The following is a 17770-nucleotide window of genomic DNA, read 5'->3' on the forward strand; positions in this document are numbered from 1 at the left end:
TCAAAGCTTCCTGACGGAGGAGGAGGTGCAGAGCCTGTCTTGAGAGTCAGGAGCATTGCTGGGGTGAGGATGAGAAGAGATTCCGGATCCGATGACACTGGGATGAGCGGTCTAGCATTCATGATTGCGGCTACCTCGGCCATGAGTGTGGTCAGAACTTCATGTGTCAGGTGGGACCTCCTCTGCTCGAGCAGCATGCAGTCCAAAATACGATGAGCAATGCCAATCATTCGTTCCCACGCGCCACCCATATGAGACGCGTGGGGCGGGTTGAATACCCAGGTGCAGCTCTGAGTGTCCAGGTACTCTTCCACACTGTTGAAGCCCGGATTAGTCTTGTCCATCTCCAGCTCACGAGAGGCGCCGATGAAGTTAGTTCCGCAGTCAGAGCGGATCTGCTTTGCTGGGCCCCTGACTGCAAAAAACCTCCTCAAGGCATTGATAAATCTGCTGGAACTCATTGCTTCAATTACCTCGATGTGAACTGCCCTTGAGCACATGCATGAGAACATCACAGCCCATCGTTTAGAGTTGGAGACTCCTCCTCTTGTGCGGCGTGAGACAATGTCCCATGGTCCAAAGACGTCGACACCTACGTAGGTAAAAGGAGGTGCTACTTGTAGCCGTTCTGCTGGCAGAGCTGCCATCTGCTGATGTTCGATCTTTCCCCTGAGCTTTCTACAAGTGATACATCTATGAAGCAGACTACTGATGCAGCGTTTAGCTCCCACCAGCCAGAACCCTGCCGCTCGAATGGCACCTTCGGTCAGATGTCTTCCTTGGTGTTTCACTGCTTCGTGATAGTGAGACACGAGCAGGGTTGCGAGATGATGCTGGCCAGGAATGATGATGGGGTGAGTCTCGTTCATGCTCAGATCTGACTGTCCAATCCGACCTCCCACTCTAAGAAGTTGATCTTGGTCTATGGTGGGGTGCAATTTCCACAGGCTGCTGGAAGATGGGATGTTGGATCCTGAGTTGATACACTTAAGTTCCTCTGTATAGCACTCATTCTGGACACTCTTCACAATGCACACTTTGGCCCTCAACAACTCTTCCTCTGTAGAGCGACAGATGTGCCACCCTTGACATTTATTCTGGGTGGAATGGGCAAAGGAACGGGCCACGTGGATGAGGTGCGCTATGGCTGTGAGGAGATTGCTGAACTTGGAGAAGCGTCCAAAGCGTTGTGGGTGTACCACATCTCTGGTAATATGTATGAGACTTGTCACCACCTGGGGACGCACTTCAGAGTCAGTGTCAGGTTCAATAAGGTTATAAGTCTCTTGAAGCTCAGGTGAATGCGAAGATCCATCATGGAGAAAGGTTGGTCCTTTGAGCCAAGTTGTGCTGCTAAGCAAGGCTGGTGTAACAGTTCTTGACCCAATGTCAGCTGGGTTGAGATGCGTTGGGACATACTTCTACTGGCCGGAACAAGGTGATTGATGGATTCGTTGGACCCTGTTGTGTACGTATACATAGAATCTCCTTGACTGGTTCTGGATGTACCCCAATACGACCTTGCTATCTGTGTAGTAGGTGATGTTGTCGAATGTTGTGTCCATCTCTGTGACTACCATCTCGGCGATCTCGATGGCGAGTACAGCCGCACAGAGCTCAAGTCTCGGTATAGTTAAGCCAGGCTGGGGGCCAACTTTGCCTTCCCGAAGACAAAGCCAATCTCGGTCTGTTCTTGGTGGCTTGTCACCTTGACGTAGGCTACGGCTGCTATTGCCTTGACTGATGCGTCTGCAAAGACACAGAGTTCTCTTTTTAGCGCACCTGCGGTGGAGAAGGACGTGTAAGGGCGTGGTACCTGGAGCCCCTCTAGGTCTTGGAGTGACTGTTTCCATCTAGTCCACTCAATCTCCATATCTTTGGGAAGAGGTGAATCCCAGTCCTCTGCTTGCGTGGTGAGTTTCCTGAGTATAAGTCTTCCATGAACCGTGATGGGTGCAAGGAACCCTAGAGGATCATAGAGGCTGTTCACAGTTGAGAGTACCCCTCTGCGAGTGAATGGCTTCTGATCATCTTTGATTTGAAACATGAAGGTGTCTGTGCGCATGTTCCAGAACAATCCAAGGCTACGTTGGATTGGCAGATCATCAACAAAGAGATTTAGGCTGTTGACGTCCTTGGCGCGATCTTCGGATGGAAATGCTTCGATGACTGCCGGTCGATTTGAAGCAATTTTGTGCAGCCTGAGGTTAGAAGCTGCAAGCATCTTCTGTGCTCGCCCGAGGATGCTGATGGCCTCTTCCTCGGTGCCGAACGACTTTAAAGCGTCGTCAACGTAGAACTCGCGGTCAATGAACCTTCTTGCATCACTGCCATAGTCAGCTTCTGCTTCCTTAGCTGCCCGTCGCATACCATACACTGCGACGGCAGGCGAGGGACTGTTCCCAAAAAGGTGAACCCGCATTCTGTACTGTCGGAGGTAGGGTCGTTATTCCTATACCACAGGAAGCGGAGAAAATCACGGTGTTCCTCCTTAACGACAAAGCAGTGGAACATGTGCTCGATGTCGGCAGTGATCGCCACCTGTTCCTTCCTGAACCTCATAAGAACACCTAGCAGGCTATTATTAAGGTCAGGGCCAGTGAGCAAGACATCGTTGAGTGACACTCCTTCACATGACGCGCTGCTGTCAAAGACCACACGGATCTTATCCGGCTTCCTAGGATGGTACACACCGAACAGGGGCAGGTACCAACACTCTTGTCCAGGCTGCACTGGCGGGGCAACTTCTGTGTGTGTCTTCTGGAGCATCTTCTCCATAAACTCTAGGAAATCGACTTTCATCTGTGGTCGTTTTTCCAATGAGCGCTGGAGTGAGACAAGACGGTCGAAAGCCTGTTTCCTGTTGTTAGGCAGCCGCTGTCTCGGCAATCGAACGGGCAAAGGTGCAACCCAACTTTTGGAGCTGTCCTGACAGCACTCAGCTTCCATTATCTTCAGAAACTCTAGATCCTCCATGGATGGAGCGAGTCTGTGGTCGTCGGGAGTACGAGCGAAGACAGTCTGCCCCAAGCAGTCTCCACTGGGCATCATTGAGCCACGGGTGGAGGTTAGTTGTGGATGATGCTGAGATTTAGGCACTTGATCAAACACCTCTTTCACTCTGATCTGGTTGTTGCATGGCAGAAGATAACTTGTACGACCGTTCTCTAAGGTGGTTGTTTTGTAACTCCTCACCTCAAGTGGTCTGTGGGCACCTCCGAGGCACACATCACCGACGACGACCCATCCTAGGTCAAGCCTTTGAGCAAACGGAGCATCTCCTGGGCCACTTATCTGCTCACGAACCTTATGTACCTGTAAGATGTCTCTGCCCAGTAAGAGGAGTATTTTGGCGTCCGGATCCAGAGGCGGAATCTTATCTGCGATGTGCTTCAGGTGGGCATGATGGTAAGCTGCTTCCGGCGTAGGAATCTCAGTGCGAACGTTAGGGATTTGGTTGCACTCGAGGAGTGTAGGCAAAGAAATGCTTACTGTCTTGTCCACCGGCTCCACAGTGTAACCGCTGGCTCTCCTCCCCGCTGTCTCTGAACGTCCCGCACAGGTCTTGAGTGTATATGAGTAGGAACTTCCGGAGATCTTAAAAACCTCGAAGAACTCCGACCGTGCCAGGGAGCGATTGCTCTGCTCGTCCAGTATGGCGTACATTCTCTTGGATTCCTCCCTGCGTCCGTTTGGGAACACGCTGACGAGGCAGATCTTAGCACATGCTCTAGCACTCAATCCTTCACCACATACTTGAGTGCACTTCGACTTGACCTCCTGGATCTCTGCTCTGTCCTCCTCCCCGCCGTCGTCTGAAGTGGAAGGGAACGACTTAGATTTCCAGGTAGGTGGGCAGGGGTGAAGCGCTGTCGCATGAGCGGTGCTCTCACACTCTGTACATTTTATCTCAGCTGTGCAGTTCTTTGCAAGATGCTCTGTGGCGGAGCAACAGCGAAAGCAGATGTAATGCTCTTTCAAAAGCTGTTTGCGATCATTTATGCTCTTTTCACGGAAGCGTCTGCATTTCCTCAGAGGGTGGGGCTTTTTATGCAGAGGGCAGTATTTATTTGGATCAATTCGTTCTGTACTCTCTTTACACTCGTCCTTAGCAGTTCCTGAGACCTGCGTCTTATGAACATAAACAGATGTCTTTGTAGGCCTCTCCCACTTACTCTTTCTCTCTGCTGGAGCTTGCATGAAGAGGTTAAAGCTTGGGTCGGTGCGAGCTCTTGCCTCCGTGGCGATGAAGTTTACCAACACTGAGAAAGGTGGGAAGCTAACAAAATGTTCCTGTTTGTATCTTGTACCAAAGTAAAGCCACTTTTCTTGTATGTTGTATGGGAGTTTCTCAATGATAGGCTTAATTCCTCTAGAGGTATCCAAGTACGACAAGCCTGCAAGATAGCCGTCTTCCTTGGCGGCTTGTAGCTCTGCCAACAGGTCGGCTAGATCCCTGAGTCTCTGTGGATCCTTTGTTGTGATCTTTGGAAAGCTTTCTAGTTTGTTGAATAGAGCCTGCTCGACGGCCTCTGGTGAGCCGTATATTTCGTCGAGGCACCCCCATGCCATGTGCAGTCCAGTTGCTGGATCCTTGATGTTGACTGTTTTTATTCTTCTTACTTGTTCTGTTGATTCTTTACCCAGATACTTGGTGAGGAGGTCGAGTTCTCCTGCGGCAGACAGGTCTAAATCGACGATAGCGTTCATGAACGATGTTTTCCAGGCCCAATAGTTCATTGGCTGGTCATCATATGTGGTGAGGCCTGAAGTCACCAGGTGGCTGCGAGCGAGGTATTTGATGAGGTCTTCAGTGGACGTAGAATGGTCATAGCTAGCTCCATAAGGCATCCTGTGAGCAGGTGCGTGTGTAGGAGATGAGGAATCCAGTTTGAAGTTCTGTTGCGGACGATTCCCACCAAGCTGAAGAGCTGGAGAGGAGTTGAGAGGCTGATTGAAGCTTTTTTGTGGCGGTGCCCCACTGGTCTGAGGGGCCTGAGGAATTTGGTGTGACATAATGTCGGCAGAAGCAACAGCTTGGGTTTGACTTGCGTTGAGTGGTTGGGGTGTTGAAGAGATTACATTGATTGGTTGAGGGTGTGGAGAATGAAGCGTTGGCGAAACATAGTCACTCCCTCTTCTGATGGGTAGACCCCTGCTGCTTAGGCTGGCTTGTGCCGACACATAGGCTGCGACGCGCTGGTCTTTGACCGATTGAGGGACCGGGCTGTTAGCCTTACTGCATACTTCAAAGCCCATATCTTGTAAACCAGCCACAAGAGCATTTGCCTCTGCTATGGCAGCATCCTTTTCTTTTTCATCATTTAAAGCATCAAGATTAGCTTGAACTCGTGCCTGCTCCACTTTAAGTTGAATTTCTTTTAGCGCATGTGCCGCTCTAGCTTGCGCTGCTTCAGCCTTTGCCTTTGCCATGGCGACAGCCATGCTAATCTTCGAGCTGGACAATGTACCAGATGAACGACTGCTTCTTGAACGCACAGTCTCAGATTGGTTATCACCATTTCCTTTTTTACTTTTGCTACGTTGTGACATTGTGACTCACAGTGTTTTCAATATCAGGGGAAGGAAGCTAGTGTGAAGCCGACAGGGCGCTGTAGTGTTAGCCGCTTATCTCCCGGTAATGAGTTGCTTCGTAGGATGGCAATCCTTGTATCCCTCATTAGCTGTGTTGCCGTCTTTTCACTATCATGGACTATGTTCCATTCAGCTTAAACACTCCCAAGAAACTCCAGGACACAGCTGATTCATTTCCAAGAAGTTTACTGGGAATTTTGTGAAACTGCAATACAGTATAAGAAGTCTATATTATTAATCAAACCCAAATACACAGTAACAGTGTAAATAGCACCGATTAGCTAACATAGCAGTGCAGCTTATATGATTAACACATTAGAGCTAGTAAAAAACAGCAGCAATAAACAAAGCTAAATTAGCCTTCTCAATAGTCTTACAAAATTAAAATAAGCAGTAACCTAATGTTACACGATAATAAATACTCACAGACGTTGCCTTAGCAAAAAGGGGAAAGGAAAAGCGATCGACTCAGAAACTGACGACTGGTAGAGCTCGCGCATTCCTGTAGCAAATTAGCGCATAGCAATTTTTCTTCCTGTTTCCTAACATGCGCTGGTACTACGTTACTATGGTTACAAAGATAAACAAACCACTGAACTGCTGAAACAGGGTAGAAAACACATTTTAAAGCGACATGACAGGCTTCATTGTATATTCAGCCCCTGATGTACAACTAAACAAGAGGATAAGTACATCAGAGTCCCTAGTTTGAGAAATAGACACATCACATGTCCGCAGCTGACAGCTTCATTGAATTCTACCCACTCAACACCAGTTTCATGTAGAACAGTAAAGAGAAGACTCGGATGCAGGCGTTATGGGAAAAATTGCAAAGAAAAAGCCACTTTTAAAACCGAAAAAGAAAAGGTTAGAGTGGGCAAAGAAACAGTCACTGGACAACAGATAATTGGAAAAGAGTGTTTTGGATCTTAAACTCATTGAATTTTTGTGGGATCAGCTAAACTGTAAGGTGAGTGAGAAGTGCCCAACAAGACAGCCACATATATGGCAAGTGCTGCAGGAAGTGTGGGATGAAATGCCACCTGAGTATCTGGGCAAACTGACAGCTAGAATGCCAAGAATCAGCAAAGCTGTCATTTGCTGCAAGTGGAGGATATTTTGATGAGAACTCTTTGATGTAATTTTTCATGGTATTAATGTCCTGATTATACATTGTGATCAGTTGAATGACACTTGGTACCAATTAGTACCAATTTCTTTCCATAAGAGCAAAATTTGTACATTATTCCAAACTTGTGTGTGTGTGAGAGAGAGAGAGAGAGAGACACGTTTGGTTAATGATTAAAAAGATGAGTGGGAAAAGAAAATCTGTTAAAATACCAGTACTGAGAGATGGAGAGTATCTGGCAATTACAAATAAGGAGAAAGCTGATCTACTGGATAAGAAGTTTGCAAGTGTACATAGTGAAGTAATTTAGATTAAACACATAAACAATGAAAAGATGACATAGTAAGAGCAAATACTGATGTAACAATGTTAAAGGATAGTGATGGATCGGCACTTGACATGGACTTACGTATCATTACACAAGTTGAAAATGGCCTTAGAGGGAAGTGGATATACAGCACCAGGAGAAGACCAACTATGTTATGCTATGTTTAGCCAATTACCAGATGAAGTATTGGAAATGATATTAAATCTGTTTAATAAGATACGGAGAGAACGTGTAATACCTGGTAGCAGGAAAGGTGCTCTGGTACTACCGTTTGGTAGGTAGTGAGGTAGTTGGTTTGATAAGAAATGTATATGGAAGAATCATATTAAACATGTTGGAACAAAATGTAAAAAGGTATTGAATCACATGAGATCAGTTTCTGGTTATGAATGGGGAGCAGATAAATAATCACTACTGGATATTTATAGGGCCTTAATATGTTCATGTATTGATTATGGATGAATGGTATATGGAGCAGCAGCTAAGAGTGTGTTGGGAAAACTTGACAGAATTCAGTTCAGAGCCCTAAGACTCCGTATTGGTGCAGTTAAAACAACTCCCACTAATGTATTACTGGTGGAAATAAGATGTTCAAAGTTGTCATTGGCATATTGGGTTAAGTTAAAAGGATCTGGAGAGGAACAGCCTGCAACAAAGGTGCAGTGTGATTGTTGGAAATATTCACAACAACAAAAACGTAAAGGATTTGGTTGGAATATTCATACAATAGCTGAGGTGAATTTTGTTTTTAGGTTAGATTAGGGACTAATACTGTATGTGGTAATGTTCCTCCATTAATATTTCCAGTGTCCAAGGTGGACTTTCAACTTGTGGAGCAGAAGAGAGAATGGACTGAAAGGAATGTGGAAAATGTTGGATATTTGGTTCAAGATTATATGTGAAAAGGAACTATTTTAATTAAATGCCAATATTTACTGATGGATCTAAAGACCCAGGGGGTGAACATGTAGGAGCAGGAGTATACATACCCAAGTTTAATGTTAATGTCATATGCAAAATAATTAATGATATGTTGTATTGTTGTATTTACATCTGAAATAGTCGCCATCATTTTAGGATTACTATGGATAGAAGAGGTAAGGCCTGAGAGAGTTGTCATTTTTTCAGACTCTACTGCAGCTCTAAGTAGCTTGAACTCAAAAGAAACAATAAGAGATGATCTATTGCTGGACATTTTTACTATAATGTTGAGAATATAAAGGGTTGGAACTGATGTACAGTTTTTTGGGGTTCCTGCTCATGTTGGTGTAGAGGGTAATGAGAAGGCAGACGAGATTGCAAAGAGAGCGTAGGAATTAAATGAGGATGACATAATGAAATGTCCCTTTGGCAAAGTGCGTATCAGATAAATGTGAAGTTTGTAATGTTCCTGAACACGTTGAGCATGTCATTATGTGGTGTAGTAAATATAATTCAGAGAGGAACATCTTACGTAATAAGATATATGAACTGGACCGTGGATGAGTGAGAAAATGAGGGATTACTGCAAGGCTCGCTTTAATTTTCTTAAAAATACAGGATTAGATCGTAAAATATAGTGGTTTTATTTTATTTTGTATGTAACCCGAAGTATGTAAAACCCTGCTGTTATACACTCCGGTAGAGTAGGTGGCGGTATGTACTTATACACGTTGGTTTGCCATCCGCCAGTAAACAGAAAGAAGAAGAAGAAGTAGTAGTAGCAGCAGTGTCACTAGTGAGTCACAAGCAGGCTTTGGTTTCGGGCTCGGCTTCAGGACGTCATTCCATGGGGCGCGGTGCCGTCTTTAAAACTTCTGCTCAACTCAGCAGTACAAACGCTGCTCGTGTCATTCGGCTGTTCTCTGTCGTTTAATTTAAACTCTTTAAAATAATGTCGAGAGGTAAGTAGCGCATTTTCAGAAACAGGATTGCATTGCATTTAATCATTTATCAGACTCTTTTTCTAAAGCAAGCTACAAATGAGGAACATCACAAGCGATTTATCATACGTGAACCAACAATATTCGCAGTTGGCAGGTTTTAGGGGACGGGGGTTGAGCACTGTTTTGCTGGTCGGACTGCTAACATTTCCTTTCAGCTGAGCACCAGCTTGGACCATCTTAAGACCAGCTTCAGTCTGGCTTCAGCTGGTTTTATCAGCATTGGTAGTACAAAAGCTAAAGCAGAATTTACATTAAAGGAAAGGGACACTAAGAAGCATTTATTTATGTATTTATAGGAAGTGTATTTGTTTATGGTTATAGCATTTGTACATGACAAATGTCATTTCTGAATTTTGTCATTTCTGTTTTTAAATTTGCTGTGTTTTCCATTTTCAGGACTATTCACCATTATTGGGGTTACAGCTGGGGCTGGTAAGATTTCAGTATTTTTCTCTGTGTAATGAAGCTCTTAATACAGAAAACTATTGACACCCTGTTGAAAATGTAAAAAAAAACCAGCTAAAACAAGCTTAAGCTGGTTGGCTGGTTTTAGCTGGTCACCTCGACCAGTGTCAAAGTCAAGTTTATTTGTCATTTGCACAGATTACACAGGGTTCACATGGGCATTAAAATGCTTGTGACAACAAGTGTTTCCCAACCACTGTGCCGTGACGATTGTCAGGTTTGCCCTGGAAAATTATAAAATTCCACAAAATAAATAAATGCATTAAAAACAACATTTCAGGGATCAAAACGCCTCACCTTTCTGAAAAATTCACCGGTTTGAAACCATAATCGGTCACTTGTGGTTGTGAAGTGCAGTGATTAATGTGCAAATGTGACTGATATTTATACGCATTAAGGGTCTTTCACAGGATTCGCATCAGCGCTGCAGAATACATTGAAGTCTATGAAGTGACGTCACTTTACACCGAAGTTTTTCACACACACGTTTTTTCTTCACCAATAATGTCTTTGAGAGTACTAAGCAACAAGAAATTTTTAAAAACATAATTTCTTTTTTTCATGTCTCATAATTTCTTTTAATTAAATTTTACCTTATCGTTTATGAATATCAAGAGACCCCAGTTATTGAACTAATTTACCAAGAAAACGCTTTGACCCAAACATAAACACGTCCTTTTATTACTTTCTGCTATCAAAGCAACTGCAAGCTTTTTTTCTCTCTTCCAAATACATGTTTTCAATGTTTATTGTGCACACCTCTCGCTTTTTTATGTAGCAAACTCGTAAAATCGCACCTCTGGTGACTCTTTCTGCTACTCTTGTCATGTGGAGGGCAATGCGGCGCTTGACGCTGAGTTGAGCCTCCAGAACCAAATTAAAACTGCCACGAGAAGTCGTCTGTCCGAGGCAAAGACACTAAATCTAATGACAATTGCCTCAGCTTCAGTCTCCCTTGATGCGTTTTATTATGCACAGGCGAGCACCCAGTTTAAGTCGATGCGGACCAGGAGGAAGGTTTGAGTTTTTGATTGAGTTGTGCTCAGTTCATTTTTACGTGTTTTGTTAAAATTTTAATTGTATTTTTGTAATATTGCGTTGTTCATATTTTAGTGCCCTCCGCTGTCATTCATCTGCTTCGTGTGGTGTCTCTGTTGTACCTCTGTTCTCTTCATGAATAAATAAATGCATAATCTGCTATATGCTCGTTCTGTAAATTCATGATTAAAAATGAAAATGTGAACGAAAATAAAAGCAATTTAATATATTATCAATAAAATATGAAAATTTAAATGACGGGTAATAATAGATTATGATGGAATTTTTACGACCCCTCTCCGTCAAAATGACGGACGATGAGAGAGTCTAACGCAAGCACTGTATATGACTTGATTTTTTTTTTTTTTTGCATAGCCGAATTTCAAACATTACAAGTAACACATTACTAAGACGGACAGATAACAAGTTCTTGAAAGAAAAATATTGATGATGGTTAGCCTATGTGGCATAGTGGTGTGCCATAGAATTTTTTGGTTGTAAAAAGTGTGCCGTGGCAGAAAAACGTTTGGGAAACACTGACATAGACTGTAGAGACAATTTTAGACAGACACAGACAGGAATCTAAATAGCACAGATCCTAAAACACAGGTTGTAAACAATTAGTGTATATAAGCAAAAAGGGAGGAATCATGTATCTCTGTAAGCCTAACATGATAGTATAGTAATAGTGCTATTGTTCAGGAACACTGACAGGGCATTGCAATGAAAAAAGGGAAATGGGTTGTGCAAGACAGTGCAGTGAAGTGACATGTAATGTTAACAGGGAAGCAGAAGTAGACCTGTAAAGAGAAATCCGTAAAAAGGCATGTGCTGTTAGATGTACAGTAAGCATAAATAATAGTCAAGCAACTGAATCTGCAGATTCAGTCTGTGTTTTGGGCACATTTTGGTTGGTCTGGCAAACCAGATTAGTGTAGTTTTAGCTAGGTTTTTTTTTTTTCTTCAGTGAGTTCTTTAGATTTAAATGTTAAACTGTACTAATTTTCACTAGGATGCTCGGCACTATTTATTTGTGTGTGCTATGTTGATTACAGCTGGTGCAGTTGTGTTGGCTCCACTGGCTCTCACTGCAGCTGGATTCACCTCCGCCGGTATCGCAGCAAGTTCTCTGGGGGCCAGCCTGATGTCATCAGCAGCCGTAGCCAATGGGGGTGGTGTGGCTGCTGGAAGTTTGGTCGCTGCCCTCCAGTCAGCAGGTACCCTCTATTTCTCTATGAAGCCTTGAATTGCTTTGAAAGGAAAACATGTATCAAACAGACATTATTGACATGAACCTGATTAATGTACATTAAATGTTTTGGTGTTCTGAGATTGAGGAACAGACTTCACTGGACTGGATTGTATAGTTCTTGGCATCATTAGGAAAGTCTTTAAGTTGAAGACTATTGTTTTGTGTTCTTTAAGTTCTCCATGTTCTCCCTGATCAGGTGCTGCTGGGTTGTCTGCAGCTGCTACAGCAGGTGTGGCATCTGTGGGTGGAGCCACCGGTGCAGTATTAGGTGGAGCTGTTCATTTTTTGAAAAGGTTGAGAAAATAAGGAATTTACTGGAGTCCAATGAGCATCTGTTGACAAATGAAGACAAAGTCTGCACACTCAACTGTTATAAAAGGAGTTTGTCAGCACCTTGATGTCATGATAAAATTTGCACATCCTATAAGGATCACAAGTGTTTAAATATAAAAGCAATGTATATTTTGTCTGTCATGAATGTTTAAAACAAGTCATTGTTTGAGGTTCTTTTATATAGTGATAATGTGACTCATATTGAAGTTAAATAAAAATTTAAATCTTAAATGTTGATCCCCCCCTTGCTTTAGTCCTTTCAAAAATGGACATACACTGACATCAAATACGGTAAATTAATGTGACCCTAATGCACGGTGGTGCAGTCTGTTGTTTATCTGATCAGCCTCCTGGATCTCATGATTTCCACATGATTTTTATGTATTATGGCAGTCTGGTTGGGATTGTTACTTTTGAAATGTATTCCACTACAGAGTACAGAATAAGTGGTAAAAAAAACGGATGGAGGTTTTGACATGTTAGACTTTTTTTGTGTTAATAATACATTCAATTTGAATTTGTTTAAACAATGCATTCATTCACCAGCCTCTATCTGGCGCTTCATCCCACATAATGTTTTTTTAAATGGTGGGAGAGCTTAAGATCTTGTTAACTTGTAACTTTTCCCCTTCTAAGCTCCCTATAAAACTTTCCAAATTCCATGAACAGTCTCTCTTGGAATGGAAACTTTGTTTTGTCCACAATTTCTCCTCTCACAAGGTGAAGTTATGGAATAATGAAATGATTATAGCAAAGAACAAGTCAATATTCCTTATGAACTGGCATGAGAAAGGAATAGATTATCTTTGCAACATGTTTTATCCAGAAGGGAATGTTTACTCTTATTATGATTTCATGTCTAAACTCATCTTTCCTGTTGTCCAGGAAATTCTCGAAGTGATAAAAGCAGTACCTAGTGGTCTGTTTCATTTGGAGAGACTGTAAAGACTGAACAAAAATTTATATTAGAAGATAAGAACATTTATGACCCAAAATGTAGTAATAAAATTCTAAGAAATGTTTTTCTCTCAAGGAAACGAATTAAAAAAAAAAAAAGGGGGAAAAGTTTTTTTATATTTTGGAATTCACTAATAGAGATTATTAATTGGAAAAAATCATGGCTCTTACCATATACATTTTGTATCCCCAACAAAGTTAGAGAAATACACCTAAAATATATCCAGCTAACGATATCACATGTAAATTTGGTAATAAGGATTTGAATTGTAAATTTTGTAAAAACAATCGAGTCAATTGAGCATCTTTTCTTTAAATGTCCCCTTATCCAAGAATTTTGGTTTGATCTATCCAAATTCTTTACCTCAAAAACTGAATCAGTTATTGCCTTAACATTGTGCAATATAATTTTTTTTTTCTCATTGTAATTATAGAATATATAGGGAATGTTATTATTTTATTGGCATAATACTTTATTAATAAATGTACATTTTCCTCAATAATACCCAAATGTATTCATTTTCTTTATAACTTTAACTAATTAGGACACTAAAAACTTTTTTTTTTTAAGTGTCAACTGTTAAATTGTATGACGAACTTTTGATTGTATCATAATTTGTTAATTAATTGCCTCTCTATTTATGTACTATTTTGGATACTTACGTATTTATTTTTATTTTATTTTTCTTATCACTTCTAATTTGTCATCCAATGTTAATTTATATAATTGCTCAAAACTCACTGAATTATTCTTGTATTAAGTGTTCGCCTAATATTCCAATAATAAATAAAAAATTACTCAAGTCTAACAGCAAGAGGCAGCAACATCTAACCTGCCGAAATGGAAAAGAAGAAGAAGAGTTCGACCAATCATAGCGCTGGGTTAATTCCGCCAACTATCAAGAGGAGATGATTGACAAATGCATTATGTCAATCATTTCAAGAGATTGCAAATCGATAACAACTCAAAATAGATTTTATCCCTCTCGTTCTTCCTTCGTCTGGCTGGTTCCTCTGGTGAGGACGGTGCTTTTAACTCCTTTGCAAAGGTAAACGACTGGGGTGTATGTGGAAAGTTGAAATTGTGAACTGAGTTAACAACGCAGACCTGCCAAATTTGGGAAAATATTTAACGTTAATAACGTTACGTAATTTGCAAGCTAACTTGCTTGTTGCTAAGTGACAGTGTTACACACTCTTGTACAGTAGTCACAAAAACGAAGAGAAGTTTCGATAGGTGGCAATAATGCTCCAGCTGATGGTATCCAATCGTCGTTAAAATTCAAAGAGAGTAAGAAGACAGCACTGAAAACTGCAGGACGTTTTCTAGTTCTTGCTAGTTTTAAACTCTTCGACGTCATGCCGCGCGGTAAGTTAATTACTAGTGGTTTCTAACTAAATTAGACTCTTTTCATTGTCTTATGAGCATTAGTTTTCATTAGTAGGCTATAAGTAGCACAAAGATAATGGTTCTGTTTGTCTTCAGTTCGGTATAACTGTATTCTCAATTTTCAGGTCTCTTTACCATAATTGGGGTGGTAACTGGGGCAGGTAAATGTGTTTTGTGTGTTTGCTTCTTCAAATGTAAACGCAAAATTGTACAGAATATGCATGTCATGTCAGTGCTCTTTATGTCTACACAGTTGGTGCCGCTGTGTTGGCCCCTGTGGCTCTCACTGCGGCGGGTTTCACTAGCGCTGGTATCGCGGCAGGTTCTCTGGCGGCCAGCATGATGTCGTCAGCCGCCGTAGCTAACGGGGGTGCGGTGGCTGCAGGAAGTTTGGTCGCTGTCCTCCAGTCAGCAGGTGCTCACTAATTTATTATTATTAGTAGTAGTAGTATTATTGCTGGGTTACAGATCTTAAAGTCTTAAAATGTCTTGAATAATTGTTTCCAAAATGTAAGGTCATAAAAAGTCTTAAATATCTGAATTTTCAATTAAAGAGGTCTTAAATTGTGGGTGTGGAATATGATTATCAAACTTCAAAAGATTATGATCTGATTAAATAAGTGCATGTGCTGTGTCCTTCAGAGTGAAAATGTGGTACTGTATTATTTTCTCCAAGCACTCCTGGCTTGTGAATGTTTCCAGATGTTGCAGATCATTAGGCCATATTGGAAATTTATGACAAGTGATTACTAATGATCAACTGTTGATGATGACGATATAGTGTTAAATATGACAATGTTTACTTTTAATTGTTTACAATGTAATATGTTGTAGATTATTGTAGAGGTGCACATTTTAATTTCCTTAAATATTTGAATGAGCAGCTGGAAGCAGTGAAGTCCCTGTTGTATTTTTTAAAGTTAAAATGTCCATGCTATGAATCAAACCTTTTCCATTCATAGTATGTGAATTTGATTTATTGGCCCTTTGCTAAGCCCTGCCTTAAAAGTGCTTCGGACCAATCCAGTCTTTGCAACAGTTGACCTGCTGTATGACCTTAAAAAAAAAAGCTTTTCTTTGTCAGCGCACAATTCGGCACGAATGTTCGTTCCAGGTGTGAAGGGCTCGTTAGGAATCCATTGTTTCTTTTTTTTTTTTTTTACGGTGAAGGTTCACTTTTGGTGTGAAAAGACAAGGCCTTAAAGAGATAGTTCACCCATAAATGAAAATTATTTTATTATTTACTCACCCTCATGATATCCCAGGTGTGTATGAATTTCTTTCTTCACCAGAACACATTTGATGAAAAATAGAAATATATTTTGGCTCAGTAGGTCTTTCAAATGCAAGTGAATGGAGATTTCTCTTTTGAAGCTCCAAAAATCACCGACAGTCAAAAAGAGTAAACATAAAAACTGCATTTTTATTATTATTATTATTATTATTTCAGAATTCTTGAACAGGAGCATTTTACAGATGAATAGTCTCAACAAAGTGCAAAAATCTTTGGTGTTGCTGACGGTTTGTTGTACACAAGCTAAACTGTGCACTCACTGAATTTGTTAGTTAAACGTCCTTGTGATTGTGAGCCTGTGGAGCAGTCTCGCATCATGACATTTTGCTATGTTCAAAGGACTTAGATATGTTTTAACTCGCCATTTAGAAATATTTATTGGGGTTTTGTTCATTATAGTTATTTAAGGTTCAAATATTATTTCTATATCCTATGTATTGAATTTGATTTGCTTGTTAACTCTAATTTTAACTCTTTATTTGTGTGTGTGTGTGTGTGTGTGTGTGTGTGTGTGTGTGTGTGTGTGTGTGTGTGTGTGTGTAAGAATGTGGTGGTGAGTTAATTTTATGTAAAAGAAAAGGTATGTTCCAATTTGAGGTGCTGCTAGACAAGATGGCACATGGAGAAACAAGGTTGTTTGCACTGCTTGAGTGCGGAGGACTCTGGCCTCCATTGTTGGAGGAGGGGAGTTGGTACTGCTTTAGTATCCAACAGTTCTAGGTTTTAGACATTTAAAACTTTTTTTTTTACTCTTAACACTAGTTATTTGCTCATTTGCTCTTCATGGACACAAAATAAGCATCCTTTTGGAATGCCATTCCTTCTCTCCGGTGTGATTCTCCTCGTAACTGCTTGGTCTCTATCACAATCCTCTTTTTTTGCTATTCCTCAGGTGCTGTTGGTCTGTCTGCAGGTTTGACAACAGCTGTGGCATCTGTGGGTGGCGCAGTAGGTGCTGTGTTTGGTGGAACTGCGGATTGGTTCTCTGGGCATTCCAAAAGTCCATCTCCAGCTGAAGATGACGATTACAATGAGGAAGGGGATGTAGATGAGGACTTTGAAGTCCAAAGAGCTTATGCCATTGAGAAATTAGCACTTCACAACAGTCATGGAAGGCTCTAGGAAGTACCTTTTGTGTGTGTTTGCATGGACCGGCATTTTACGGTCTTATTTTGTTAGCATGATAAAATAAAAAAGGATGTCTATTATCACTGACTTAAACAAGATTACTGGATTGCCAATTTGTCACCTCACGATAAGCAAGCCTGTGAAGATTATAGTTCAACCTACTTTTTTATTGCAACTAAGTAGTTTACACCCTGTTATAAAAAAAAATATTCTCCTCTTTCCATTTTGATTAATCTAAATGGTTCACGTGAAAATAAATTTGTAATTTACCGGTACTTCTCTCCGTGTGTTATTTTATATCATCTGTGAAACGTAAAAGGCTGAATGTCTGACCTTCTGATGATGATTAATACTGCCGAGCTGCAAAAAACCACAACAAATGTATTCTATAATACTGCACTACATTCAAAATATTCTAAAGTCATTACATAGCTTTGTGTGAGGAACAGACTGAAATTTAAGTTGTTGTTCACCGATAATCTTACATACAGCAAAAGTATTATTTGTATGTAATAACATTTTCTGTATGTATGGAATGCTTTGATAACCTACTATATTTGTTGCATGTGTAGTATACAAAAAAGCTAATTGTGCAGAGTATTGTATTCCACAATGCAATGCGCTTGACTCACCATTTAGCATTGTAATGAATGAACTTTAAATAATATCAAACACATTTTTTATTTATGACGATGACTTATACATTTCAGCAAATGTATTCACTTTAGCAAGCTCACATAAAGGCATATATATATATTAAATATCACATTCTTGATGACCATCAATATCTTGGTTTTTCACAGGATAAACCTGGACCTGATTACGTTCTCAGAAATGAAAGGAAACGTGTCCTATTATGATCTGATCACTTGCCCTTGATAAACATTGATTTAAAAAAAATGACATTAATCAATCAGTGAAATCAATGAAAATATG

At 40.9% G+C, this 17770-nt stretch overlaps 2 protein-coding genes across 2 annotated transcripts; both read left to right on the forward strand.

Annotated features, from left to right (window-relative positions):
- Nucleotides 1–8742: 8742 nt before the first annotated feature.
- On the forward strand, nt 8743–13469 carry LOC127617880 (interferon alpha-inducible protein 27-like protein 2A). The gene is made up of 4 exons (XM_052090019.1): nt 8743–8935; nt 9374–9409; nt 11536–11697; nt 11929–13469. The coding sequence occupies exons 1-4, from the start codon at nt 8926–8928 to the stop codon at nt 12036–12038; spliced, it is 318 nt and encodes a 105-aa protein (XP_051945979.1). The 5' UTR covers nt 8743–8925; the 3' UTR covers nt 12039–13469.
- An 811-nt stretch (nt 13470–14280) lies between these two features.
- LOC127617879 (interferon alpha-inducible protein 27-like protein 2A) lies at nt 14281–17137 on the forward strand. The gene is made up of 4 exons (XM_052090018.1): nt 14281–14391; nt 14538–14573; nt 14666–14827; nt 16599–17137. Exons 1-4 carry the CDS (start codon nt 14382–14384, stop codon nt 16826–16828), a joined length of 438 nt encoding a protein of 145 aa, XP_051945978.1. The 5' UTR covers nt 14281–14381; the 3' UTR covers nt 16829–17137.
- The last annotated feature ends 633 nt before the right edge of the window (nt 17138–17770 follow it).

This window comes from Xyrauchen texanus, chromosome 24 (assembly GCF_025860055.1).
Source record: "Xyrauchen texanus isolate HMW12.3.18 chromosome 24, RBS_HiC_50CHRs, whole genome shotgun sequence".
NCBI classification, from domain to species: domain Eukaryota; kingdom Metazoa; phylum Chordata; class Actinopteri; order Cypriniformes; family Catostomidae; genus Xyrauchen; species Xyrauchen texanus.